The 27,694-nt window shown below is 41.3% G+C and overlaps 1 protein-coding gene and 1 long non-coding RNA gene across 5 annotated transcripts in view; one reads left to right on the top strand and one right to left on the bottom strand.

Annotated features, from left to right (window-relative positions):
- Positions 1–27,694, bottom strand: part of LOC138746195 (uncharacterized) — a 194,234-nt gene that overhangs the window by 115,654 nt on the left and 50,886 nt on the right. For 2 of the 3 annotated variants that reach the window (XR_011346794.1, XR_011346793.1), the window contains exon 3: positions 15,860–15,937. This is a non-coding gene — a long non-coding RNA (uncharacterized lncRNA). Of the gene's footprint in view, positions 1–10,643; positions 11,557–15,859; positions 15,938–27,694 lie in introns of those variants that run through there. The other variant, XR_011346792.1, reaches the window with a different exon arrangement.
- The window catches only part of ppm1h (protein phosphatase, Mg2+/Mn2+ dependent, 1H), a 113,099-nt gene that overhangs the window by 64,786 nt on the left and 20,619 nt on the right, over positions 1–27,694 (top strand). The window contains exons 2-6 of one of the 2 annotated variants that reach the window (XM_069904197.1): positions 653–818; positions 9,741–10,082; positions 14,522–14,634; positions 22,228–22,312; positions 26,009–26,127. In XM_069904197.1, the coding sequence (XP_069760298.1) occupies positions 653–818; positions 9,741–10,082; positions 14,522–14,634; positions 22,228–22,312; positions 26,009–26,127 (825 nt within the window). The remainder of the gene's footprint in view (positions 1–652; positions 819–9,740; positions 10,083–14,521; positions 14,635–22,227; positions 22,313–26,008; positions 26,128–27,694) is intronic. The other variant, XM_069904198.1, reaches the window with a different exon arrangement.

The raw sequence follows: 27,694 nt of genomic DNA, 5'->3' as shown, positions 1-27,694 counted from the left end.
TATAACACATTTAAAACAACTCACATTGACCAAAGTACTGTACAGATCATAAATTACATCGTAACCAGCTACTTAAAGTGCAGAATAAAACAGGTACCCGAGGTTCAGAATTGTACATATAACATGGTAGTAATCAACAATCACCCCTAAACGCTTGTGAGTAAAAATCCAACTTCACCCTGGATTTAAGAGTTGAAGGGGCTGATTTGATGGAGGGAAGAATGTTGTTCCACAGTTTGGGGGTTGAAATAGCGAAGGGGCGATCTCCCCTGAGTTTGCAATTTAAGCATGGAACAACCAAGCATCCTAAATTGGCCGATCTGAGGTGTCTTGAAATGGAGTAGGGCGTTAGGAGATCGGGGATGTAGGAGAGGGCTTGTCCACTGGTGGCTTTGTAAACAAACTGGAGAACTTTAACATCTATTCTGAGCCTACTGACAGCCAGTGAAGGGACCAGAATAGGGGTGATATGGTCCCTCTTCCTGGCACAAGTTGCACAAAGTGCTGAAGAAACTTAGCAGATGAAGCTCCAGAGATGATGCATGATCTGCTGTGTTTCTCCAGCACTTTTGCATATTGCAGATGTGTTTATTGATACCTTTTTCTTTTTTTTGTGCACAATTATCTTATCAGAAACTCTTGATATTTTCAGGGTGATTAATGCAGGGAAAAGCACACATAACGAAGACCAGGGTTCCTGTCAAGTGGTGACAGTGAAGAAGAAAACAAGTGCTCCGATCACACCAAGTAAGAATTCTGCAGTTAAGAGGAGGTCGTCATTACCAAACGGGGAAGGATTACAGTCTAAAGACAACTCAGTAAGTGAAGCTTCATTCTTCTTTGTAAACACTGGGGGAAGAATAACACATATCGATAACCCAGAAACATCTATTAGCATGAAACAATGGATTCCAGTATGCAAATACTGTGTGATGCAGAGTTCGAGCATGCAGTGCACAATCATTCCTTCTGTCTATCTTACTTGGCCTCCTTTCTTGGGGAAGGATATACTGGGTTTGTAGGAGGTGCAGAGGTTGTTCATCAGGTTGATTCCAGAAATGAAGGGGTTGGCTTATAAGGAGAGATTGAGTTGTCTGGGACTGTACTCACTGGAATTTAGAAGAATGTGAGGGGATCTTATATAAAATTCTGAAAGACATAGATAAGATTGAGGTAGATAAGTTGTTTCATTTGGCAGGGGAGACCAGAACTAGGGGATACAGCTTAAAGATTAAGGGCAGTAGATTTAGGACAGAGATGAGGGGGAACTGCTTTTCCCAGAGGGTGGTGAATCTGTGGAATTTGCTGCCCACTGAAGCAGTGGTGGCGAGCTCAGTAAACATATTTAAGACAAGGTAGGATGGATTTCTGCAAAGTAAGGGAATTGAGGGATGAAGGAAAAAGCAGGTAGGTGGAGGTGAACCTATCAGCCATGATCTCATTGAATGGTAGAGCAGGCTTAACAGGCCCAGATAGCCTATTCATGCTCCTATTTTTTGTTCTTGTGTCAATCAGTCCAAGCCAGCTGCACATGGTTCTTGTCCTACACCAATGCATCTAACCTTCGCCAGCTTATTTTTTCTTGGGCCCTTTATGTGTGTTCTAAATTCTTCCACCTCACCCACTGCTGAGAGTAATGATTTATATTGTTTTCATCATACTCAGGGAAAAGAGAAGTGATCTGAATACCTACGGTCCCCACTTGTAGATACTGCACAAGTGGAAATGCAGGGTGCCTGAACACAATCCACTGGAGGAACCCAGTGAGTTGAACGGCATCAGTGGTAGAAAACAATGAGTGGTCGATGTTTCGAGCTGAAACTCTTCATCTGGGCTGAGGAAAGTTTGAACAGAAGCAGAGTAATAGAGGACCAGGTTGGAAGGGTGAGGCAGGGGCTGCACACGGGATTGGTGAACTGAACAGAGGCAGAGCAGTGGCTGGGGCCAGACACAGGGGGGAGAGAGGTAAGGGAACTAAAGGGGAAGGGTGGAGGACGATGTGTCAGACAGGGTAGAGTGTGTGATTAGAAGAACAAAGGCTGCCATTACTGGAAACTGATAAGTGAGAACTGATAAGTGGTATAAAGGGAGATCCATGGGCGGGGTGTGGGTGGTTGAAGAGAGTGGAAGAAGTAGTTGGGAGGGCGGGGAGATGGATGGATGAGAAGGGCAGAAGGAGAGAGGGATTCGCTACCTGAAATTAGAAAATTCTATGTTGATACCATTGGGCCATAGTCTGCCCAGGCAGGATACGAGGTGATGTTCCTCTCGTTTACGTTGGTCCCCCCTCTGGCAGTGGTGAAGACCCAGGGCAGATTGGTCAGTGTGGGAATGGGAAGGGGAATTGAAATGGCATTCAACCAGGAGTCTAGGATGGCCATTGTGGATAGAGTATAAATAGATGATCTATCATGGTGGTGTCAGGTCAGCATCCAGGTTATTGTTTAATTCTGTTTTTCCCTTTGATTTTAGCTGTTTATGCTTTATTTGTTTGTATAATTCCTTGCTTGTCTGGAAACTTTTAGTAATTTAAATTTGTCTGCAGTTTCTTTGTTTAAAATGTTACTTATATGTTAGTGGTTCAGTAAGTATCTATTCAGCCGGCTTCTTATCAAAGCAGGTCTTCACTTGTGAATTTGCGGGGGTCTTCTTCTATATCCAGTACTGCCATATATCTATATCAGAGAGACTGGTTGCAGACTGGGAGATAGTTTTGTTGAGCATCTTGGCTCTGTCCATCACAACAGTGTGGATCTGCCAGTGGCCACCCATTTCAATTCCCTGTTCCATTCCCTTGCTAACATGTTTGCCCATGGTCTCGTGCACTGCCAGACTGAGACCACTTGCAAATTGGAGGAATAGCACCTCATCTTCTGTCTGGACACCCTCCAACCAGATGGCATCAACATCAACTTCTCCAGTTTCCATTAAACCCCCCCCACCCTTTGCCCTGTGGCCTTTTTCGCAGCACTCATTCTGTCTCTCTTTTCCCGTTTCGCTCTGTCTCCTTTTACACAGCAAAAATCAATTCTCACCTTTCCTCTTATATTCAATTAGCACCTTTGGACTGTTGGTCTGGACGCCTTCCCCCTCCCGTTATTCAAATGCCTTCCTTTTTTTTGGTTATATCTTGAAAAAGACCTCAGGTTCAAAATATTGGTTATATATCTTTACCTCCTATAGATGCTGAGTTCCTCTAACATGTGTTTTTACTACAATTATAAGCCCCTTTCACACTGGCACCCTGTCTCAGTATTGACGGCCAATCTACCAGTTAAGGGTTCAGTGTGAAAGCTCTTTAATTGGCACACAGACGTCCTGGGTCACTGACGATGCCTGTGTGCCAATTAGCCCAGTGTGAAAGGGACATAGGGTATCCTGGGATAAAGTAGTGACACGTTGATTACGTTTTTGCATGAGTGCAGGAATGTGAAGGGAACAAAAGAGTAAAAAGAAGGTATTAACTTTGCCAACCTATATAAACCTTCATAAATGTCTAAAGGACCATGGGAAAGTCAAAGCAGGAGAGAGCGATGGCAGATCTACCCTCCCAGAATTCTGTGCAGCAGAGAAACCCCTCCATGAGTGCTCCGTGCATACAGCTCTCTCCCTGCTGCACAGAATTCTGGGAGGGCAGGTCCATCATCGCGCTTTCCCATAGTCTTTATATATTGTGCGCTATTGCCATTAGGACTTTCCCAGTGTTTATAAATTGTGTGGCAATACTTTCCCATGGTCTGGTGTAAATTTATAAAGGCTTATCTAGGTCAGCACAACAACAGGGTCTGAAGGACTCATACTGTGCTGTACATGAAGCTTAATTATGTTATAATTAGGCATGATTAATTTTGTTTAAATACAAGATCATAATACATTGATCAGGATTTAGGGCAGGTCCACCATCACTCGATGCGTCATGACGTCATTAGTGGAGGATAGAATCCCCTATCCCCAGGATGAGTGTGAAAGGACGCAGAGAACCGATTAAGTAAAAACATTTTCCTTACCAGTTCACTGAATGGCCAATCTACTGATTCTTTGGCTTGGCTTCGCGGACGAAGATTTATGGAGGGGGTAAATGTCCACGTCAGCTGCAGGCTCGTTGGTGGCTGACAAGTCCGATGCGGGACAGGCAGACACGGTTGCAGCGGTTGCAGGGGAAAATTGATTGGTTGGGGTTGGGTGTTGGGTTTTTCCTCCTTTGCCTTTTGTCAGTGAGGTGGGCTCTGCGGTCTTCTTCAAAGGAGGTGGCTGCCCGCCAAACTGTGAGGCGCCAAGATGCACGGTTTGAGGCGATATCAGCCCACTGGCGGTGGTCAATGTGGCAGGCACCAAGAGATTTCTTTAGGCAGTCCTTGTACCTTTTCTTTGGTGCACCTCTGTCATGGTGGCCAGTGGAGAGCTCGTCATATAACACGATCTTGGGAAGGCGATGGTCCTCCATTCTGGAGACGTGACCCACCCAGCGCAGCTGGATCTTCAGCAGCGTGGACTGATTAACCAGTGTGAAAAGGGCTACAGTAGAGGCAATTTTCCCGAGCTCACAAGGCAGCTTGAAAGGATCCGACCCAGTCAGCGGGCTCCAAAATCAACCGGGTCCCTGCCCTACCTCAGAGGTAGTCAGGGAACCCAGTTAACTTACCTAGGTTGCGTCCATTGGCGGCTTGAAAACAAAAATGGCCGACCCAGTTACTCCTGTGATGTCAGCGTTTGCACACAGGTGTTACAGGGAAACCCCAGCTAAAGTGTCTGCCATTATTGGGGGAGAGAGGGGTCGCTGCCACATGGGTGGGCACAATTGGGGCAAGTGAGGTTGCTGCTCCGGGGGGGGGGACGGTTGCCACGATCAACGGGGGCAGAGGGGTTGGCTGCTGTGGTGGGGAGAGGAGTGGGGTCGCTGCATTCCCCTGAGTGTATGCCATGTCATTTAACGCATCATCATGGAGGCGGGACCTCTCCCCCCCCCCCCCAACCCACCGCAGCTTAAAAGGTGTGAGAAGACTTTTGCCCCAGAAATCACACCTGGGTCCCAGGAGGGCTACTCAGGTGCTGTAGCTTAAAAGCACCTAGTGTCTGCAGACTTCTTTCACTTCTTATCAAACCCTGCTGGACCAGTTTGCAGTAGAAAATGAGCTATTTGATGGAGCATAGACTGATCCTGTCTGACCTGTTGTATGATATACTGGCTCTCTTCTTTTTCTTTGGCTTGGCTTCGCGGACGAAGATTTATGGAGGGGTAAACGTCCACATCAGCTGCAGGTTCGTTTGTGGCTGACAAGTCCGATGCGGGACAGGCAGACACGGTTGCAGCAGTTGCAGGGGAAAATTGTTTGGTTGGGGTTGGGTGTTGGGTTTTTCCTCCTTTGCCTTTTGTCAGTGAGGTGGGCTCTGTGGTCTTCAAAGAAGGTTGCTGCCCGCCGAACTGTGTGGCGCCAAGATGCACGGTTTGAGGCGATATCAGCCCACTGGCGGTGGTCAACGTGGCAGGCACCAAGAGATTTCTTTAGGCAGTCCTTGTACCTCTTCTTTGGTGCACCTCTGTCACGGTGGCCAGTGGAGAGCTTGACTTCCAAAGAACCTTCATCCATGTAGTGCATGCACGGACTCCAAAGTCTCCTGGAACACTTCTCCATGAGGCTGCAAAAGCACCACTGGCAACTCAGGGGATGTCTTCACATCCTGAGGCAGACACAGCAAGGATCCCAGAACTAAAATCGTGAAATTCTCAATCCCTTCATTTTTATTAGGATTTGGATGGACAGCATTTAAATTTTAGAACATGTACTGGGTAATTCCATTTCTAAGCATCTGTCTATTTGTTTTGGGCACAAGAGTGTTTGTATGTCCTGGGCACGTGATTTTTCTTTCATTTGTCCATTGATCAATTTGTAATTAATGTTTCTACTTGAACAGTTACTTTCATTACTAACCTTTGCACTATCAGCAAGTATGGAGATATTGGGTTCTAGTCAATCTTGGAAGTCATTGATATTGATCATGTACGGCTGGAGGTCCTTGCAGAATCCCATAAGCCAGGTCGTTACTTAACCTTCATATCTTGAGTTTAATCCTTAAGCAGTTTATAGTGAAGGACTTTAGAAATCCAAATAAAAATATCCACATACATATACTGCTTTAATCACCTCCTTGAAAAATAAACCAAGGATTTAATGAATCCTGTGGTCAGTAGAGAATGAAACACAAAAGTCTTTAGACACTGTGTGATTGCAGTGAAAACATAGAAATGGTGGAGGAACTCTTGCAGCAGCCATAGGAGGTAAAGATGTATTAGACATTTTGGGCCTGAGCCCTTTTGTCAAGAAAATGAGCATGCCATTGTTTCTTTGTCCTGTTAATTACCTAAAGCTATTTGATGGAGCACAGACTGATCCTGTCTGATCTGTTGTAGAATATACTGGCTCTAACCTGAAGAATTTTGCCTCATTCTTGACTTCCAAAGAACCTTCATCCGTGTAGTGCATGCACAGACTCCACAGTGGGTGTGTCACTGGTGGTCAACAGGAATTAAAGGAATACTTAAGGGGATCTGTGGTTGAAAAGGTGTTGAGAACTGCTGCTGTAAATTGTTCAACCTCTAATCAACAGTCTTTTATGATTATATTGGATTCAACATTTGATTTATTGTCATGTGCACAAGATACACAAAAGTGCTTCCTTTGTCTTTTGCCCTGTGAAGGCAAAGAATAGCCAAGTAATCCAGCACCATTATTAAATATAAGAAAGAGAAGCAAAAGGGAGAGTCTCCTTCAGAGACATCAAGTAGCTATAGATCTCACCCACTCCTCTGTTGTCCAAATAACCTCCGTTGTAAACCTGAGCTCAAGACCCCGTATCCAGATCGCACCTTCTCAACCCCTTATTCCGAATCCATAAATTGTTAGGAAGCCATCAGTGCCTGAGGCTTTTTGGGAGGCCCAAGCACCACACTTTTTCAGAAATCCTGGATCTGATTCCTGGTTGCCAGAAGCTAGAGGCCACTGAGCTGAAGCCTGCAACAGTAGTCATATTTATCTGCTTGTGTTCCATGCAGCAACTGTGTGGGACTGACAGAAGTTTCTATGGCCATAGCATTCCTGCAGTTTGGCCCTGACTGATCTGGTCCATTGGCCTTCCTTTTCCCTAAAGTTCTCAGAGCTATTCTTCCTCATCAGTAACTCCTCTTATTGGTTTACATTGTACTGTTCCTGATTTCTGTCATTTGATCGCTCCTCAAAAGCTTCAGCGTCAATTCTCCTCCATGTTTTGTGAAAAGTACCAGTATTTGCTGAGTCATGTTTATTTTAATTTGTTTCAAAGACAACAAGAAAGAAATGTTCATTTCATCTGGCTCAAATGATCCATTGCAACCTATCAGATGCTTGAGCCATTGATGTTAAAATAGGATTGATTTTTTATCTGGGAACCGTAAGCCTTGAATTGGTTCTGATAAAGGGACCAAGTCCATTGTAACTAAATCTTTTGATGATTCATAGTCAGTGTACATTAAGCAGAGGGAACAAAGACCTTCCAAAAGGTTTTAAATAGGTAATGTGACTGGACAAGAAGTTAGTGGATGGAAAACAATGTGGGAAAATGTGCAAGGAATGAATGTTTAAGGAAGATTATAGTTTATTATTAATTTTGTGACAATATCGTATAAATAGTTCAATGGGGCGAGTGAGTGAGTGAGAGTGGGTGTCAAAAGGAGTGCTACAGAAATATTACCTAAGTCATTGGTGACTGTACCTAGAGTACTGCACTGTTTTAGTCTCCATATTTTAGGAAGGATAAAACTGCCTTTGGAAGCTGTGCAGAGATGATAATGCCCAGGGTTGATTCCAGGGATGTATGAAAAGAAGTCAAAAAGGTTGTACCTTTACTGTTTGGTATTGAGAAGAGAACTGATACAAGATTATGAGGAATATTGTCTGGGTTAATACTGAGAGGATGTTTTGGCTAATGGGGTGATTCAAAGTCAGCACAAATTTAAGATAATTAAATCCATTCTGAAATTTAAAAGCCAGATCAGCATTATTCTGCAAGATCCTCCAATTCTGGCCGATGTGCTTCTGTGTCCTGTCATTGAATATCATTCTTCTAGCTAACTTGTCCCATTGCTCTGAAATAATCTCTTAGTTTTCCTTCACTTTGCTCTTTCAAGCCTATCTTTTGGAGCAAGAGGACAAGGTTTCTGATAAGGGATCCCCTAATTAGGGCAGATGGAGACGAGGGGAAATGTTCTTGGTCAGACTCTGAAATTCTCTCCTCAGAAAGATGACATTATTGAACGTATTCAAGATGGGAATTAACAGACATTTTAACTAACAAAGTAGCTTAGTAATATCGAGGGAGAAGGAGAAAGTGGTACTGAGGCCAAAGTTGGATCACCCATGATCTTGAATGGTGGAGTAGATGGGAAGGGCTGATTGACTTCACTGCTTTTTCTTGTGTTCTAATCTGGTCAACTTGATTCAGGAGCCCTTAATTAGGGAAGGTATTCAGTGATGTAATGGGAGCTATGGAAATAAATTTAAGATAATAAATCCATTCTGAAATTTAAAAGCCAGTATCAGCATTATTCTGCAAGATCCTCCAATTCTGGCCGATGTGCTTCTGTGTCCTGTCATTGAATATCATTCTTCTAGCTAGCTTGTCCCATTGCTCTGAAATAATCTTTTACCTTTCCATCAATTTTCTCTTTCAACCCCACCTTGTGGACAAGGCTCTCTTAATATCTTCTAATGGGGTTCAGCATCACCTCATTTGATTGATTATATACAATGAAGCACTTCAGAACAAATGCAAGTTCCTGTGAATTTCATTGGAACTTTATTAATAATCGACCTTATAATTTTTTTGAAAACTCACAGATGTAAGCATTGGCATGTGAGCAAACCATTGAAATTATGTGCCATAAGAGTCTGAGGGGTTTCTCAACCAGTGGCCATGGGCCACTTGTGGGCCACAGTGTGTTTCCATATAGGTGTTTAAAAATGTTAAATAAAATACTTTAAATTAGATAAATGTGTTTTTCCTACAGAACTGCCTTTGACTTGAAAATATTGCTCAGTCATTGCCACTAGTAGGCCATGGCATGTTAGGCCAGAAGCCAGATGAAAAAGGTTGAGAACCACTGGTAAGGGAAGATAAATGAATGGCTGCGGGGAAGAGCCAGGTAACTGTACAAAAGAGATGGTAACGTTAAAAATGAGTTTAAATGCCCCTTTCCTTGTTAATCCCATGATTCTATCTTTCTTACCATCAGTGGTCAATTTAAGAATGATAAGGTTGAAAAATACACAAGAATTGCAGATGGTGAATTCTTTCAATAATGAGAAGCTGAAGAAACTCAGTAGGTCATCCAGCATCCATGAAGAAAAATAGTCAATATTTCAGGTCAGGACTTTTTTGATGAGGAGACAGGGAGCATAAAGGAGAGGGAGGAGGGCTACAAAGGTGATGGATACCTGACAAATACTATTCTATCAGCTCTTAACCTCTTCCCAACCCTTCCCACTCACTTCCTTTGCTTGCAATCTCCCCTTCCCACTCTCGAGAAAGTGTGCTGACCCAAATCAGTGACTGACCATTTTTCCCCCACGAATGTTGCTTGAATCGCTGAGTCCCTCGAGCTAACCTGTCTGTTTCAGAAACAGTTAGGTGTGTTCTTCAGCTGTTGAAATTCCACAAGACAGTGCAGATTGCAGGTTGTATCACTGATATGTTCTTTCTTAATGTAGGAATCCGAGGGCATATCATTTAACTACTGGGCACTTTTTGATGGGCATGCAGGAACAGGCGCTGCCATTGTGGCCTCCAAGCTCCTCCATCATAAGATAGCGGAGCATCTGCAAGAGGTGACTGGTGTGCTGCGCAACTCGGCAGTCCAGCCTCCAACCTGCCTCACTGATGAGTCTGAAGTGGTGGCCAACACAAGGACATTAACCAGAGCTGCCTCACTGAGGGGCTCAATGGGGACCCCCGGGTCACCAAGTAGCCCTCCCACACGCTTCTTCATTGAGAAGAAAATTGCACACGAGGGTTTGGTTATCGGAGCAATCGAAAATGCTTTTCAAGAAATGGTAAGTGTTTTTATGAGAGTCATTTAAAGCAAGTTTTGCAAAGAGTCTTCAGCACAACTTTCATTGATACTTCTGTGCTGCAACCTATCATAAATGTTAACGTTCTTTGTATCTTTTGGATTTAATAGCTTGGAAATCCAATTATTTTTGATTCATACGTCACACGTAGAGCTGACATGGAGATAATCTAACTGATCTCTCTCTGCAACTTTGTTCTCTGTACTACATTTTTTTTATGGCTGCGCTATGTACGAGTTGACGAGATGAATGCATGCAAAACAAAGTTTCTCACTGCACTGCAGTATATGTGTCAAGGAACTTGAACTTGATTTCTGGGTAAGTTCATACCCACCAGGAAGTCAACTCAGCTTTTTTCAATCTGCAAATCAGTTTAGCAAATCTGACATTTTCCAGAGTCATCTATAAACATAATGAGGTCACAACTCGTGCATCAGTTGGTTCCTCCCTATCTAGCATAAATTGTAACTTTTGTTACCCTTCATCTTCTTAGACATACAAATAAAACTAGGATCTTGTTACAATGATTCAAGATTCCTTTATTGTATGTAATAGTACAGAACATCTTTTCTTCTCTTCTTCTTTGGCTTGGCTTCGCGGACGAAGATTTATGGAGGGGGTAAAATGTCCACGTCAGCTGCAGGCTCGTTTGTGGCTGACAAGTCCGATGAGGGACAGGCAGACACGGTTGCAGTGGTTGCAGGGGAAAATTGGTGGGTTGGGGTTGGGTGTTGGGTTTTTCCTCCTTTGCCTTTTGTCAGTGAGGTGGGCTCTGCGGTCTTCAAAGGAGGTTGCTGCCCGCCGAACTGTGAGGCGCCAAGATGCACGGTTTGAGGCGATATCAGCCCACTGGCAGTGGTCAATGTGGCAGGCACCAAGAGATTTCTTTAGGCAGTCCTTGTACCTCTTCTTTGGTGCACCTCTGTCTCAGTGGCCAGTGGAGAGCTCGCCATAGAACACGATCTTGGGAAGGCGATGGTCCTCCATTCTGGAGACGTGACCCACCCAGCGCAGTTGGGTCTTCAGCAGCGTGGATTCGATGCTTGTGGACTCTGCCAGCTCGAGTACTTCAATGTTGGTGATGAAGTCACTCCAATGAATGTTGAGGATGGAGCGGAGACAGCGCTGATGGAAACGTTCTAGGAGCCGTAGGTGATGCCGGTAGAGGACCCATGATTCGGAGCTGAACAGGATCGTGGGTATGACAACGGCTCTGTACACGCTGATCTTTGTGTGTTTCTTCAGGTGGTTGTTTTTCCAGACTCTTTTGTGTAGTCTTCCAAAGGCACTATTTGCCTTGGCGAGTCTGTTGTCTATCTCGTCGATCCTTGCATCAGATGAAATGGTGCAGCCGAGGTAGGTAAACTGGTTGACCGTTTTGAGTTCTGTGTGCCCGATGGAGATGTGGGGGGGCTGGTAGTCATGGTGGGGAGCTGGCTGATGGAACTGCCTCTGCCTGCCGTAAGTCAGACAAAGAGTTGCCATTAGTGTTGCCCTGCCCCTTACAGAAAGATAAAGAGAAGCAAAATAGAGTCTCTTGAGGGTTACTGAGTGTCCGTGGATTCATATCCTGAAGCCCGCAGCCTCTGCAGGGCCCCCATCCACAAGTTTCCCCACAGCCTGTGTGGCTCCAACAGCCACTGAGCCCCTTACTGGCCTGCTGCTGTGTTCACTCTCCTGAAGCTTCTCCCTCTCAACAGGGGGTGTTCTCCTTGTTTTTGGTGCCCTGTGTCAGTCAGCTACACCCCTGGAGCCTGAAAATCCCTGTGGCCACTGCTGAACAAAAGCGCAGCCATCTTGAGCACAGACCTCGGCGGTTGTAGGACTTTAGTTTAAAAACACGGTCGGTTCCTTTAACAGGCCATTATCTGGAGTACGGAGCTGAATGCATTAGGACTGGGCAGTTGAACCCTCACAGCATCATTTACAGAAAGTGTGCAAACAAACAATGTTTTTGTGGGGGAGGGGGTGGTTATGAGGTGCACATGATAACAACACCAGTAAAGGAATTTAAAGATGAATAAAGACAATGTTATGAAAAGGCCTTGCCTATGGGGAGAGAAATAGAGTCAATGTTTTAAGCATTAGAAAAGTTGCAAAATTGGCAGGCCATTTTAAAAAAAACACAGAAAGTGAACTGGAAAGACTCAAAATATTTATCAGATCACAAAATATGTACATTTTAAAAATATTTTTTTGAATATGCAAGGAATAAAGAGATACATATCATGTGTAAGGTACACACAGTTTTAGAATAAATCTTGTTTGTACAGTCATGTGGGCTGAAGAGCCTGTTCCTGAGTTATACAGTGCTTGGTTCAAAGACACAACTTTCCTTTATTTGCCCCTATGCTCCAATTTTATTTTTGTAATCTCACAATTCACATGTAATTAAAGTAAATATTCCAAATTTTATTCATGGTCATTTGTATAAATTTTGGTTTGACCCTGTAGAAATTACAGCACTTTTTATACATAGCCTCTCATTTCAGGGCTATAGTTGGGACATTTGGCTTCACAAGTGTTTATGGGTATGTTCAATGGCTTCATTGGTGCAGGTATAAGAGATCTAGGCTTGCTTCTAAGCTTCTGATCACCTTTGGACTCTGCAGTTTCTATTTTACAACATGAGGACCAAAGTTGCGCCAATGAAAGTCAAAGAAGCCGTTATGAGACTAAACAACTAGAATAAAACAGTAAGAGACATTGCCCAAACCTTAGGATTACCAAAATCAACTGTTTGGAACATCATTAAGAAGAAAGAGCACACTGCTGAGCTCAGTAATCGCAAAGGGACTGGTATTACAAGGAAGACTCCACTGCTGATGTCAGAAGAATTCTCGTCATAATGACGAAAAATCCCAAATCTGCCTGTCCGACAGATGGAAACACACTTCAGGTGGCAGATGTGGATGGTCATGAGGACTTCATGATCAGAAATACAAAGGCTACACTGCAAGATGAAAACCATGGCAAAGGTGGTATGCTTTGGATCTTGGGCAGTTCCTTTACACCTCCACACTTTGCTTTTGCCATCACTCTGATGCAGGGTAATCTTAGTCTCATCTGTCCACAAGACCTTTTTCCAGAATTCTGCAGGCTCTTTTAAATACTTCTTGGCATACTGTAATCTGGCCATCCTTTCTGTGGCTAACTAGTGGTTTGCATCTTGCAGTGTAGCCTTTGTATTTCTGTTTGTGAAGTCCTTTTGGACAGTAGTCATTGACACATCCACACCAGCCGCCTGAAGGGTATTTCCGATCTGTCGGATATACGTTTACAAATTTTTCTTCATTATGATGAGAATTCTCCTGTCATTAACAGTGGAGATCTTCCTTGGAATATCAGTACCTTTGTGATTACTGAGCTCAGCAGTACATCTTTCTTCGTAATGATGTTCAAGACAGTTAATTTTGGAAATCCTAAAATTTGGGCAATGTCTCTTATTGTTTTATTCTTGTTTTTCAGCCTCATAATGGCTTCTTTGATTTTCGTTGGCACAAATCTGATTGTCATGTAAAATGGCAACTGCAGACTCCGAAGGTGATCAGAAGCTTAGAAGCAAGTCTAGCTCTCTTATACCTGCACCAATGAAGCAACTAAACATAACGGAGCATTCACAAACACTTGTGAAGTGTCCCAAACATTATGAGGGCATAATGTATAAAATTTCTACAGGGTCAAACCAAATATATACAAATAACTGTGAATAAAATCTGGAATGTCCACTTTAATTACATGTGCAATTTAAAACTGTAGAGCACAGGGGCAAACAAAGGAAAAAAGTATTTTTGTCCCAAGTATTATGGAGGGCACTGTAAATGGTTATAACACAAAATAATTGAAGGTGATCACAAATAATTTTCCAAGAAGTTAATGAACTGAATAAAATTACACAACAAAGGCTGAAGCAAGCAAACAAATGACCTTTCGTGCCTTGTCTGTGTGTGTGTATTAAACTGCAACATTATTTTTACCCTCAATACCACAAGCAGTTTATGGTCTGTAATTTGAAGCAATTTCCTTAACTTTCTATCATTTAATTAAACATTAAAGCACTACTGACTCTATTATTTAGTAATGCTATATAGCTCCAAGTTCCAATTTGTTCATTAAGAGGTGGTAAATGGTGCTCAGAATCCTAACTTAAACTTATAAAGTTCATGGCAAGTTTGATAGGAAGGTGAAGATTTGGAAGAAATGTTTCTTTGTTTGCATAGCCAAACATTTATCAGATAATCAGCAGTTGCCTCCTTCTCCTGCATGAGTTTTTACAAAGGAATACAATGCTCAGAGATCAGTGCATGAAAGAATATTGGAAGTTGCTTGCAAATTGGTATGTTTCCATATTGCATTTTACCAGAAGTTCCTCTGGCTCCTGAATAACAGTGCTTATGTCCTCATGTTGCTGCTGTTTGTAGGACACCCAAATTGAACGGGAGAGAAGTGTGTACAATATCTCGGGTGGCTGCACGTCCTTGGCCGTGGTATTTCTGATGGGGAAACTTTATGTTGCAAATGCTGGTGATAGCAGGTAAGATCAACTTGGAAAGCCACATTTTTCTGACCTCTGAGAGTAATGTGAGGTGGGAGTTTCATATGAAGACCACTTTACTTATTAAAGACTGTGTTTTAAATCAGTGTCACATTGATTCAGTTGGTGGCAAGCTTGCCTCTGAATCGTAAGATTCTGGATTCACGATATTCCCCAGATTTGGAGTCCAAAAAAAACTCACCTGTTTCAGTGCGATGAATGTCTGGGGGTGCTCTCTTTTCAGTGAAATAATTTCATCAATACATTCAGTATGACATCAGAAACCACAGCAAACTTTTATAGATGTGTAGTGGAAAGTGTGCTGACCAGCTCCATCACAACCTGGTATGGAGGCATCAATATGGAATGGAAAGCTCTGAAAAAAGCTAGTCGACACAGTTCAGTCAAAAGTCTTCCCTCTTTTGAGAAACTCTCCATGGAATGTTGGCATTGAGAGTAGCAGCAATCATCAAGGATCCCCACCACCCCGCACACACTCTGTTCTCGCTGCTACCATCAGGAAAGAGGTCTAGGTGCCACAAGACTCACACCACCAGGTTTAGGAACAGCTGCTCCCCTCCACCATTAGACAGCTCAACAACAAACTCAATCAGGGACTCATTTAAGGACTTGTACTTTACATATTATTTATGATTGGGTTTTTTTCTATATTTGCAGTCAGTTCATTTAAATTACATTTTTCTCTTTGTCTACATATCTTTTTCTTGAATACAGTTTACACTACCATAAGTAGAAATTCTGCCTGGCCTGCTGGAAAAAGAACCTCAGGGTTATATCTGATGTCATGTATGTACTTGGACAATCAATTTGAACTTGAACTTGGGCCCCACTAATAATTTTGTCTTGTGACCTGGCCAATATTTATCCCTCAACATTAGTAAAATTTGCCATGTGGCCTTTAATTGTTTTTGAAAGGTTGTGGTGTATGAATTGGCTTCCAGATTGTTTTTGCATTGCAACAGAGACTGTACTTCAGAAGTATTTTGCTGACTGCTAAGTACTTTGGAACAATGTGAAAGGTGTTCTAAGAACATGAGAAGCAGGCAGGAACCCTTTGAGCCCATTCCATTGAGATTGCAGCCAATCTTCTACTCCAGCATTTTCCTGTATTATTTTGAATGAATCTCCTCAGCCCTCTCTGAGGTAGAGATGGACAACTCCTGAGAGAAGGCATTTCTCATAATTTTAGTTGAAAATGACCTACCTTTTATTTGAAGACTGTGACTCCTGGTTGTAGATTTCTTAGTGAGAGAAACATCCTTCTACATCCAGCCTGCTGAGCCTGTTTCAATGAGATCACATATCTAAATGTTAATCTTTATTTTTCTCCCTTCCACTTGTGCCTTCCCATCTAGACTCAGGCTAGTGTTTGGCTCACCAGTCCTGATGGAGTTGGACCTCACATCCCTTCCAATACTACCATTATGTTTAATGAAAACTCTCAGGGCTTTGGACATAAAATCAGTGTTCCATCTGAATGTGCATTTCCTGTCTAAGAGGATGGGTTAAAATTGTTCCATTAATCTTTTCCAAAATCATAGGTTCCTGACAGTTGTTACCCATGAAACAAAAAAATACAACATTCATGAAGTTATAAAGAATTGACTTAAATCTTCAATTGAGTCCTTATCCTGTAAACAATGCAAAGCTGTTGCTACTATTTCACATCAAATATCTGGTCATGTTGTTTAATGATCAACTTTTAGATTCACTCGCACACTACCAATTTCCCCACTCTTTAAGTACGACAGTCAAAATTATAATTGCCTTCTGTGACAAATATTTTGCTCTTTCTCTTTATCTCAGGCATGTGTGTAGATGCTGGGGTTAATATTCACTTTGTTTTTTAAGACTTTGCCAGCTATACTGGATATCAATTTGCAACCTAACCCATTGACTGCTCTTTTTGGAATTACACTTCCAGAAATGGGATGAGTTCTCACTTCCACACATACATTGCTGGCTTGAAGAGCAATCTTATTTAAATGGAAAGATTCTAATCCGTCTACCTTGAATCAGTGATTCTCTCAAATTATATCATGTTTAAGTTTAGAGAAAGTTAGAAGTCGTATATTTAGTTTTTCTATTAAATTTGAAGAGACTTGGTGACCTTTTATAAATGACTTCCACATGACTTAGTATAACTATTTTCCCTTCCAGACTATATTTTATTTCTTTTCTCTTTGTTGATGAAGTCCAGACGATTAAATTTTATTAATAAATTCTCAGGATAGACTGCCCAGTCTTTTTCTTTTTAAGTTTAGGTAGGGTTTTATATTTTTTTTTAAACTTTGTTTTGAAGATTTCAGTTTGAGGAGATTAGAACACATTCGTTAATTGTGGTGTAATACAATACATTATATCATATATTGTATAATGATATTTTTCCCTTTATGATTATGTATTCCTATTCCTATTTACCTATAATATGATTAATAAAAAGATTGAAAAAGAAAGAATTTGTGCAATAGAGTAAGACAAGGGTAGTGAATTGATAGTTTATATTCCAAATTTTTTTATTTTTTTTTAATTTTCATTAAAGTAAAATAACACAGCTGATTCACTATCTCCCAGTTTACACCACACAATGTAAGATTAACCCCAATTCACAGGCATTAGGGTTAGTGCAATACTATTTACTGCATCAGTAACCTGGGTTCGAATCCGGCGCTCTCTGTAAGGAGTTTCTATGTCCTTCCCAAATGGGTTTTCTCTGGGTGTTGCTGTTTCCTCCCACCCGCCAAAACGTATGAGGTGAGTAGATTAATTGGTCACTTCAGTGTATTTGGGTGGCACGGGCACCGTGCTGTATCTCGAAATTAAAAAATAAGTTCAGAAGTTCACTAACTCAAGTGAATCTGTTGCTTAGATGAATTCCATAACTTTAATGTCAGCTTTTGGCTTCATTATTCTCTCTGTCAATGAATTATTATTCTATAAACAGGAAGAGTTTGTGAATGTCTTTCCTATGCTCCATAATGATATATATGCATTTGTGTGGACTGTGAGTAACTTGATGTGAATTATATTGTGCTACCTCTTTCTTCTTGCTTTTATGTCAAATTAACAAGGCAAGTACATAAATTATTGGTTTAAGGAATGATTTTATATTGGAGAGCTTTGTATAAGATTGCATTCTTGAAGTAAGAGGTTATGAAAAGGCTATTCAGTGTCAGTGAGGGGAGGCTTGCCATGTGAGTCTTTGGAATGCAGTTTAAATGGTAAATAATTTTAAAAATTGACTAGTGACTAATGGTGCAGTCACGGTTTTCTTTTCTTTCTTTTTTTAATTTTTAAAAATTTTTCACACTATGAACCATATTGACCAAAATACACACAAACATTTCCCTCTTAAATATACACAGTGTCATTTTCTCCCCTTTTCCCCCCTTCCCTTCTCTCCCTCCTCCCACCCCCTCCCCACCCACTAAACGTTCAACATATACATATACAATACATTAAACCCATTAAACAATGTCATCACACAATGAAAATAAACAAGAAAATTGTGTCATCTACTTTTACACACTGGGTCAGTTCATTTCGTCTTCTTCTCCTATCATTTTAGGTGGTGGAGGTCCGCGGTAGGACCTCTCTGTTGTGTTCCATGTACGGTTCCCAAATTTGTTCGAATACTGTGATGTTATTTCTTAAATTATATGTTATTTTTTCCAATGGAATACATTTATTCATTTCCATGTACCATTGCTGTATTCTCAGGCTCTCTTCTGATTTCCAGGTTGACATTATATATTTTTTTGCTACAGCTAAGGCTATCATAATGAATCTTTTTTGTGCTTCATCCAAATCGAGGCCAAGTTCTTTACTTCTTATATTACTTAGAAGAAAGATCTCTGGATTTTTTGGTATGTTATTTTTTGTGATTTTATTTAATATCTGATTTAGATCTTCCCAAAACTTTTCCACTTTCTCACATGCCCAAATTGCATGCACTGTTATTCCTGTTTCCTTCTTACAGCAAAAACATCTATCTGATACAGTTGGGTCCCATTTATTTAACTTTTGGGGTGTGGTGTATAGCCTGTGTAACCAATTATATTGTATCATGCGTAACCTCTTGTTTATTGTATTTCTCATAGTTCTGGAGCATAGCTTTTCCCATGTTTCATTCTTTATCTTTATGTTTAGATCTTGTTCCCACTTTTGTTTGGGTTTACAGCTTATTTCATCGTTCTCTTTCTCTTGCAGTTTGATGGTGCAGACATGGTTAATTGCATTGCTTTCAGTCCTGTCTTGCGATCTGGTAAAACAACTGCTAAAATATTTCTCTGAATGATAATATGCCCTTGGAAGGATTAAGTTCTGGGAATGGGGAACTTAAGACTGCTCCATCATTTTAAAGAACTTGCTAATCAAATCTTGACCTTTGCCCTTTTTCACTTCCAGGTTCTCATAAACCTCAAAATGCCTGCAATACTTAGGTCCCAATTGAAATGCCAATTGAAGTGAACAAGATGTCAAAAATAAGGTCAAGATAGCAAGATATCTAGATGCAAAAAGGGCTGCAAATGCTTAAATTACCCATCCAGTGGCGTAGCTACGGAAAATAGCCCCTATGGCCAGCACTGAAATTGCACCCCTGTACAAACATCTGACACCCACCTTTTAGATAACTTTACCAACTCAAAAATACAAGTCAAGCTCTCAGTGCTGCAGGGATCTCCCAATGCACCAATTCCCTCTCCACCCCACCCCACCCCAGCCACAGACCCCATTTTCTCCCACCTACCCTGCTGACCCCCTTGTGATAGTACAGATTCTATCACCAATGTGTATATGTACATATGTACAGATGGTAGTGTAGGATGACTGTGATTGGCTGAGAGTGTAGCCACACCTTCTGGCAGGTCTTAAAGGATTGCTCCTAGCCAGACCAGGTCATTCTGGACTGGTCGACCTACTTGTGATATGCTCCAGTCTTTTAGTTAATAAAAGCCTTGGTTTAGATCAACAAGTCTTGGGTTCTTTCATTGTGCATTTCACCCCTTCCCCAGGCTGTACCTGCAGATGCCTCTCTACTACCACTGCTTCCAGACAAATCAATGCTGAACGGTGCAACTCCACAGCCACCATAGCTCCATACTGGCAGCGCCCCTGACCCCACGGCCCTCCTCCATCTTCACTGCTTCCGATCCGCGCCCGGCTCCTTTGTTCCCTCCCTTCTCGGTGGCACAAACACACTTTAAGGCCGAGCGATGGCCCCGCTCCAAGCTATGACGGCACCGGAGGTGTTGCGATGGCACACGCTGCTTCTTCTTCCCCTCCCTCCCTCCTTGCCTGCCGGCTGCTCTGCCCAGGCTGAGTGTGGCTTAGCCTGACAGTGGATGCATGTCACTGGCCGCCTGACGATCAACTGGGCAGCGAACCAATGGAGAACAAGCTCAGTGCCGGCCAGGCCAATGGTCATTCAGAGAGCCCCCGAGTCCTTGGCCCGTGTATTGAGAGTGAACTTTATCTTATGTTTATTTCATAAAAGCACAATACATGAAGGCCAAATCAGATCAAACAATTTTATTAACATTAGTTTTCCAGTACTCCCACATCCCAGGGCAAATGCATTTGAATAGAAAATAAAATTTCCTAAGCGTATACTTACTGCATTATGATTACAATTGTTGTAATTAATCCTATAATGACAATGGGTATATAGTTACAGTTAGAAGGCAGGCGACGACAAGCATACGCGTTTCCCTGGCGCTGGCACAGACATACCAGTTGCAGCTGCATGGGGGATTATGGCCATTGATCCTGCACTGAGTGGCCGCCACCCTAAGCAGGCCTGTATTTTGATTTCACTGAATAGGTGAAAGCCAATTGACAGGAACGTTGAAAGCTAAGTTATTGTAATTTTAAAATACCTCTAATATCGTGGCTTAGTTCCCTTTGGCGTCATTAAAGTAACATTCCTATTGTTGTATCTCTTATTTCAGTTGTTGCCCCCTAACCTTCCGGCTCCTAGGCTTCAGCCGACCCAGCCTAATGGTTAATCTGCCACTGGGCCTGACCCACAAATTCTTCCATCATTCTTGGTTTCTGTTTTTGCTTTGAATTTCCAATTCTGAGGTCTTTTTTCTAAGTGTAAAAATGACACCAATTGAACTATGTGACAGAAATCCAGTCAATACTTGCAGCATTCATGTATAAAATTAGCGTGATAATTTCCAGTTTGGGGATGGGATGCTCTTGTCAGGAAATAGTTTAGAAACTGGTGATTTTTATATAGTATTTGATGGATAGTCTCTGCAACTCAGGAAAAGGGAACAGCATAAAATGCTATGGAAGAAGAAAGGAATGTAAAATGAACATTTGTAAAGGGATTGAGTAAACAATGAGAAGTTGGAGGGTTCCTGGATAAGATAATTAAAGTGTTACTTATAGTGTTTACCATGCAAAGAATTCAGGCCAGAAGATAGCAACTTGGAACCAATCTCGATAATAATGATGGTTAAACAAAAGCTTGAATTACCATGAGGCTGAAGCATCCTCCCTGATGGACAGTGATTAATAACTAAGTGGGAGCATGAAAACAGATTATGCTATTGCAGGACTAATGTGCCCAAATGTGAGGAGATGCACAATGGAAATAAGAGAGCATAAAGGGTGGGCATGCAACTGTCTAAGGTAGCTTGCAACACTTTCCAATTCAAATATAAACTATTAGTCTACCATATTTCCTACCCACGTCATTGGACCCTATATAGACCACAACATCTGGCTGTTCACCCTGCCTCTTAAGAAGTATAAAAATGGGAAAAAAAAAGCCTCAAGAAAAAAATCAGGAAGGCTAAAAAGACATGAGGTTGCTTTGGCGGATAATGTGAAGGAAAGTCCTAAGGTTTTCTACAGGTGTAGTATATTAAGAGCAAAAGGATATTAAGGAACAAAATTGGTCCCCTTGAAGATCAGACTGGTCAGCTTTGTATGGAGCCAAAAGAGGTAGGGGAGCTATAGCGCACACCTTTGTTAATTGATCATGGGAAAATGTTACATTTTCTGTGCTTGAAGTTACTAATGAAATGGATTTCAGGGAAATTAGGCAGAGATGAATGTGAGACCCTCAAAGAGAGCCCATGCAATTTTCCTCACAAACTCCAGTTTGTTTTCCTATGCCTGATCATCATGAGGGGAGCATCTGCTCACTCTTTCATCAAGGTTGATATTAATGGTGCAATAAGACTTTACAATTCCATCATAATCATGTTACTTCTATATTACATCACTTGTGTGAGCTGAGCTGAAAAATTGGAGAAACACAAAATGCTGGAGGAACTCAGTGCGTCAGGCAGCATCTAGGGAAGGCAAAAGCTACTCCCTGTTTTGGGCCAAAAGGGTTTCCTGATGAAGGGTTTTGACTTGAAACTTCGACTATCCATTACCTCCCATGGATGCTTCCTGACCTATTGAATTCCTCCAGCATTTTCTATGTTTCTTCATTTGTACAAGCTGCATTCTTTCTCAAATCACACTTAGACTGTCTTTACATTTGAGATCCATATAACGAAAGCCTGTGGATCACCAGATCCTCTAATATTCCATCTATTTCTATTTCAGAGCCATTATTATCCAAAATCGAGAAATCATTCCAATGTCTTCGGAGTTCACACCAGAGAGCGAGAGACAACGACTGCAGTACTTGGTAAGAGTGAATTTGAAGTAGTTGGGGGCCTTGCTATTTCAGACTATTTGTGTCTTTTGTGTAGGTATCAATGTCAGCACTTTAAATAACTTGAAGATTTCTGGCAGTTTTGGCATGTTATAATAAGTAAGTTCACTGTTAATCATTTGAAACACCTTTTGATGTTGGCTTTGTATTGGTTGGTAACATTGGACCTCACAATGCCTTCAATATTGATGTTGCTTTGCATCTCATTAATTGCTGCTTGGAAAGGCTGCTTTTTATGGATGTAGGGTCTCCAGTGATTGACTAATGTCTAAGTTTAGGGAACACCTTAATCGGTTCAAATGGGAAAGGTGGCTGCGTAGTACTTTGGTGTTCTGGTGCACCTCAGGTTGTGTGCTCAGCCTGCTATTATTCACGCTACTGACCCACAACTGCAATGCCATATCCAGCTCCAACAGAGTCATCATTTGCTTGTGACATGACAGTTGTTGGCCTCATCAGCAACAACGATGAATTGCATTACAGAGAAGAGCTGGAAAATCTTATGTTAGTGTATGAGAATGACAACCCGAGTCTCAACATGGACAAGACAAAGGAGATAATTATGGACCTCAGGAAGACTAGGGACAGCCATCATCAACTACATATCAATAATTCTGTAGTGGAGAGAGTAGAGAGCACCAAATTCCTTAGTGTCCACTTAAGTAGTGACCTCTCCTGGACACACAACATCTCCTCACTTGTCAGGAAGGTGCAACAGCGACTGCACTTTCAGAGAAGACTGAGGTGGCAAAGCGACCAGCCACCATCCTGTCAACTTGCTACAGGATCTCTATCGAGCGCACCCTGGCTGGCTGCATTACAAGGTATGGTTGCTGTAGAGCATTAGATTGGAGGTCAATCCACAGGACCATAAGAACAGCAAAGAGGATCACTGGGGTCTCCCTCCCCGCACCCCCCCCCCCCCACCCACATCAATGTGATCTACTGGGATAATTGAAGAGGGCTTGCAAAATCATTAAGAACCCCTACAAACCCCACACACAGCATCTTCCAGCTACTCCCATTGGGAAAGAAATACAGAGATATCAGAGCCAGAACCACCAATCTCAGAAACAGCTTCTTCCCCACGGGCAGTGAAATTTCTGAATGACTGAGAACTGCTTCATATAATGCCTCTACTATGTATTTAACAATATATATTTATTTTTATATAATACCTGTAAGTCGCTTATAAATAAGTGTGCTATGTGTAAATGTTTTTACATCGAGGACCGAAGAATGCTGTTTTGTCCAGTTGTTCTTATACAATTGAATGATAATAATAAACTTGAACATGAACATTCTATCAAGTGGGACTTTGCAGGTTGGGACATGTACAAGCTCTCAACTCCGCCATGAGATTAAGAGAGGAGGTTAGGTGTAGCCAAACCTTTAGTCAGATGAAGTAATTGCAATTAATTACTAATAGGTTCTGGGAGTTACGCAAAAAGTATTAGATGAGGAATCAATTATGCTGGCGAGGAAGAAAAAACAAAATGAAAATGGACCAAAATTAAAATGGAAATTCTTCAAGACTGGAAAGGATTTTTCCCTAAATTAGTATTTTTCAATCTTTGGTCCACAGGCACCAGTAGTCTGTGGGTTTGCAAGGACAAATATTACTGATACAGTAAAACCCCTGGTATATGGCACCTAAGGAAATTGGTAGATATCAGAAAAGTGTATTTTCCAGTTACTTGAGGCTTATTCTTACAATGTCTAATTAAAACTTATCCACTGCCTCATGATACGCAAGTCTAACATACGGATACCATGACAAATCCACCTGGCGCACAAGTAGTCGATTGATGAACTAATGGCAAGGCGTGCTCATTTTTAACAATTACTTTATTTTTATTATTTTAATTTTTACTTATTTTCTTCAATTTTATTTTTGCTGGTTGCTTGAAGCCTGGATACCAAGGGTTTGACTGTATAATAAACCAGTAATGAGGAAAGAAAAGTGGTAAATTCAACATTAAAAGCTTTTTTTTTAATGTCAAAAATATGAATGTGCAAACTTGATGTGGAAATTTCGTCAGAAGAGACTTGCCGAATTTCTTGACTAAAATGAAACACCAATACAATAAAATTTTAAGGGAATTAATGATTTTAAACGTTCATTCTGAGCTTTAAGAATAAAAGACTGAAGCTAGGTGGCAGCACTCCCTCAGCTCTGGGTCTGTTTTCCTGTCAGAGTTGAGACAGAATTGCTCACACAATAATTTGTTGACCTCGGTACTATTTATGAGTTTTAATAATGTGGTGATTTATGGGACTGTGATAATAACTTTTAAATTTAAAACCTTGGCTGTTTTAATTCTTGTTTTAAGTAGCACTGTGCCCTCCATCTTTGTCTGTACAACCAATTTTAGGGTCCTTCCATTCCTTCATTTCTAGTTCCATGTCTAACCTCATCATTGCTGTCAATCAATGCCTCACTTTCCTTGACCCCAAGCTCTGAAGTTTCCTCTCCTGAGTGTGTTAAAACAAATTGTTGTGATAATATTTCAGGAGTGATTAAAATTCATAATATAAAAATAAAACAGCTAATTGAAACATCAAGTCAATGAATTAGTCTAAGGTTAGAATGAGGAAAGAGTATGATCACAGCATTTTCGACCAAATACGTTATATTTTTGAACTTAATAATGAATGGTGCAAGGTAGCACAAAAGGCATAAGCACCCTGTGTTGTACAATGAGCCAGAAGGGATAAAGCCTCAAATTTTTTTAAAATAAATTTAAATTTTTTATTTACATTTTTGATTTAGACGTATAGCACGGTAACAAGCCCTTCTGGTCCACACCCCATGCTGCCCAAATAACCAAATTAACCTACAAACCTGAAGGGTGGGAGGAAACCAGAACTACCAGAGGAAACCCACACAGAACAAGAAGAACATTCAAACTCTTTGACTGGTTTGGAATCTGGGTCACTGGCACTGTAATAGCGTTGCACTAATCACTTTGCTAAACCTGGGTCGCTGTTGCTGTCGTCAAGTGTTGTGGTTCAAAATGATAGTCAGACTAAGAAAGATGGCAGATGCTTTCTGAATCATGAGATATTGACGTTAATAGAATTTATCAAGATCTGTTCATGTTGGGAAAACCTAGCACATGAAAGTATTGAGATTTAAAATAACACGTGGTGATGTGTATTTTACAAAGTTAATTTATAGTCAAATAATTAAAATTTATTTTCATTAATAGTTACACAATTCATCGACACCTGCATGTGCAACAATTGGGGAATAGTATGAAAAACACTTTATTAATTCCTTAACCCATCTCTCTCACCAACACAGTAAGTGTGTGGACATTTGAGTGTGTGCATTGCCGTCTATCGGATGCAAGCTAATTTTAGTCTTTAATATTTCTCTTGTTACATTAAGTGACTTGCTGTATGTTTGTTCTTTGTCACCTTGGATCAAACAATAATGAGGCACACCTTTTAGATCCCAGTGACTTCATAAGTCTGGTTTTGACGTTTGAGGATTTCATAAATATGAGATTATTGATAATTAGGTTGATTGGACACAGTGGAGCTGAAGCATTATAAGGTGCAAGCATGGAACTTAATTTGCACCAGTCCTCATGAATAGTGTGGAGATAGTTTTAACTTAACCTGGTCGTCTTCCTCCTTCAGTGTTAACTTTTATGTTCACAGGCTTTTTTGCAGCCACATTTATTGGGAAATGAATTCACCCACCTGGAGTTTTCCAGAAGAGTACAGCGCAAAGAGCTTGGGAAGAAAATGCTATACAGGGATTTTTACATGACTGGCTGGTAAGATTGTAACCATCAAGAGCATTGAATGTATTCTCTTGTGCCACTCCATCTCAGACTTTTGCTGATATTCGATTATTATGCACATAGTCAGTGAATGTGTTGTAGTATAGTAGACCATAGAGTTGTAGCAGAGACAGGCCCTTTAATCCACCATGTTCATGCCAATCTTTTTGCCCTTCTGCAGTAATCCCATCTGTGGAAATTAGGACTGAATAGTTCTATGCCTAGCCTACTAGTGTCTCTCTCCAAATGCCTCTTAAATTTATTAATCATGACTGATTCCATGACCTTATCTGAAAGTGCATTCCAGATGGGCGGCACGGTTAGTGAAGCAGTTAGCACATAGCACCAGCTATTGGGACTGGGGTTTGAATCTCACTGTCTGTAAGGAGTTTGTAGGCTCTCCCCGTGTCTGCATAGGTTTTCCCCAAGGGCTCCAGTTTCTGCCCACTGTTCAAAGCGTAGGTTAATTGGGTGTAAATTGGGCAGCATGGACTCATGGGCCGAAAGAGCTGTTACTGTGCTGTATGTCTAAATTTATAAAAAATAAATTTATCAACAACTCTGCAAGATAAAACTTACCTCAGATTCCCTTTAAAATTCCTTCTCTGTCCTTAAAGATATGCCCTCTTGTTTTTGATACTTTTATGAATGTTAAGGTTTTGATGATGAATACGACCTATATCTCTCAGGGAGTAGTAATAGGTCATGTAGATGCTGGGTTGATTATCCAAGTAAATTTATATTCAAATCCATTTATTGCAGCCAGGAATTTTTTTGAAGTTGCCATTTGTTTGGGAACTATGAATACAGATATCCTTGGTATGACCCCACGCAAACAGAATAGTAATTGACCCAACCAGTGAAATTGCCTACTAGTAAACCACTCATTTTTCAACAGGGTGGTTCTCCATCAGTATCTTCAAGGTAGTTTGGGATGGGCCACAAATGGAGGCCTTGTGAATGACACCCACACACTTAAAAGAATTACAATAGCGAAGTTCATTTCTCAAAATTCAGCATTATTATTTTGTCCATCAGTCTCCACAGCAGCATTGAATTTAAATAATCCAATCTGAAGGATGATCACAGTGGGTGTTTATGCTGCAATACTGCATTAAGCAAAGCTCCTTGAATCCATTTAGTCATTAGACTAACCTACCGTTACTCACACTCACTTGAGTAATGCTGCCACACTCTAATCTGTATCAAATGGAAAAGCTTGTCCTTTACTGTTAACTTAATAGAGCTTTGCAGAGCCACTGATAACTACTACAACCCGAGTCCCACGCTATCTTTATGAGACTTCCTCTCACCCTCTCCCCTGTAATAAAGCCATCTCTTTTCTCGGTTTCTCTGCCTCCATCTGTTCTGAAGAGGAGGCCATTTCCTAGGACTTCTGAAATGTCTTCCGTCTTCATATCAAACTCCATTCTACTGCACTGATATGTGCTCTTCTACCAAGTGGAGACCAGGTGGAGATTAGGCAATTGTTTTTCACAGCACCAGTGCTCTGTCTGCATTGGCCATCGTGAGCTTCTGTTGGCTTGTCATTTCGTCTCTT

This window comes from Narcine bancroftii, chromosome 11 (assembly GCF_036971445.1).
Source record: "Narcine bancroftii isolate sNarBan1 chromosome 11, sNarBan1.hap1, whole genome shotgun sequence".
In the NCBI taxonomy this organism is placed as follows: Eukaryota; Metazoa; Chordata; class Chondrichthyes; order Torpediniformes; family Narcinidae; genus Narcine; species Narcine bancroftii.
The sequence above is the reverse complement of the archived record's forward strand: the minus strand, read 5'-3'. Positions and strand labels throughout refer to the sequence as shown.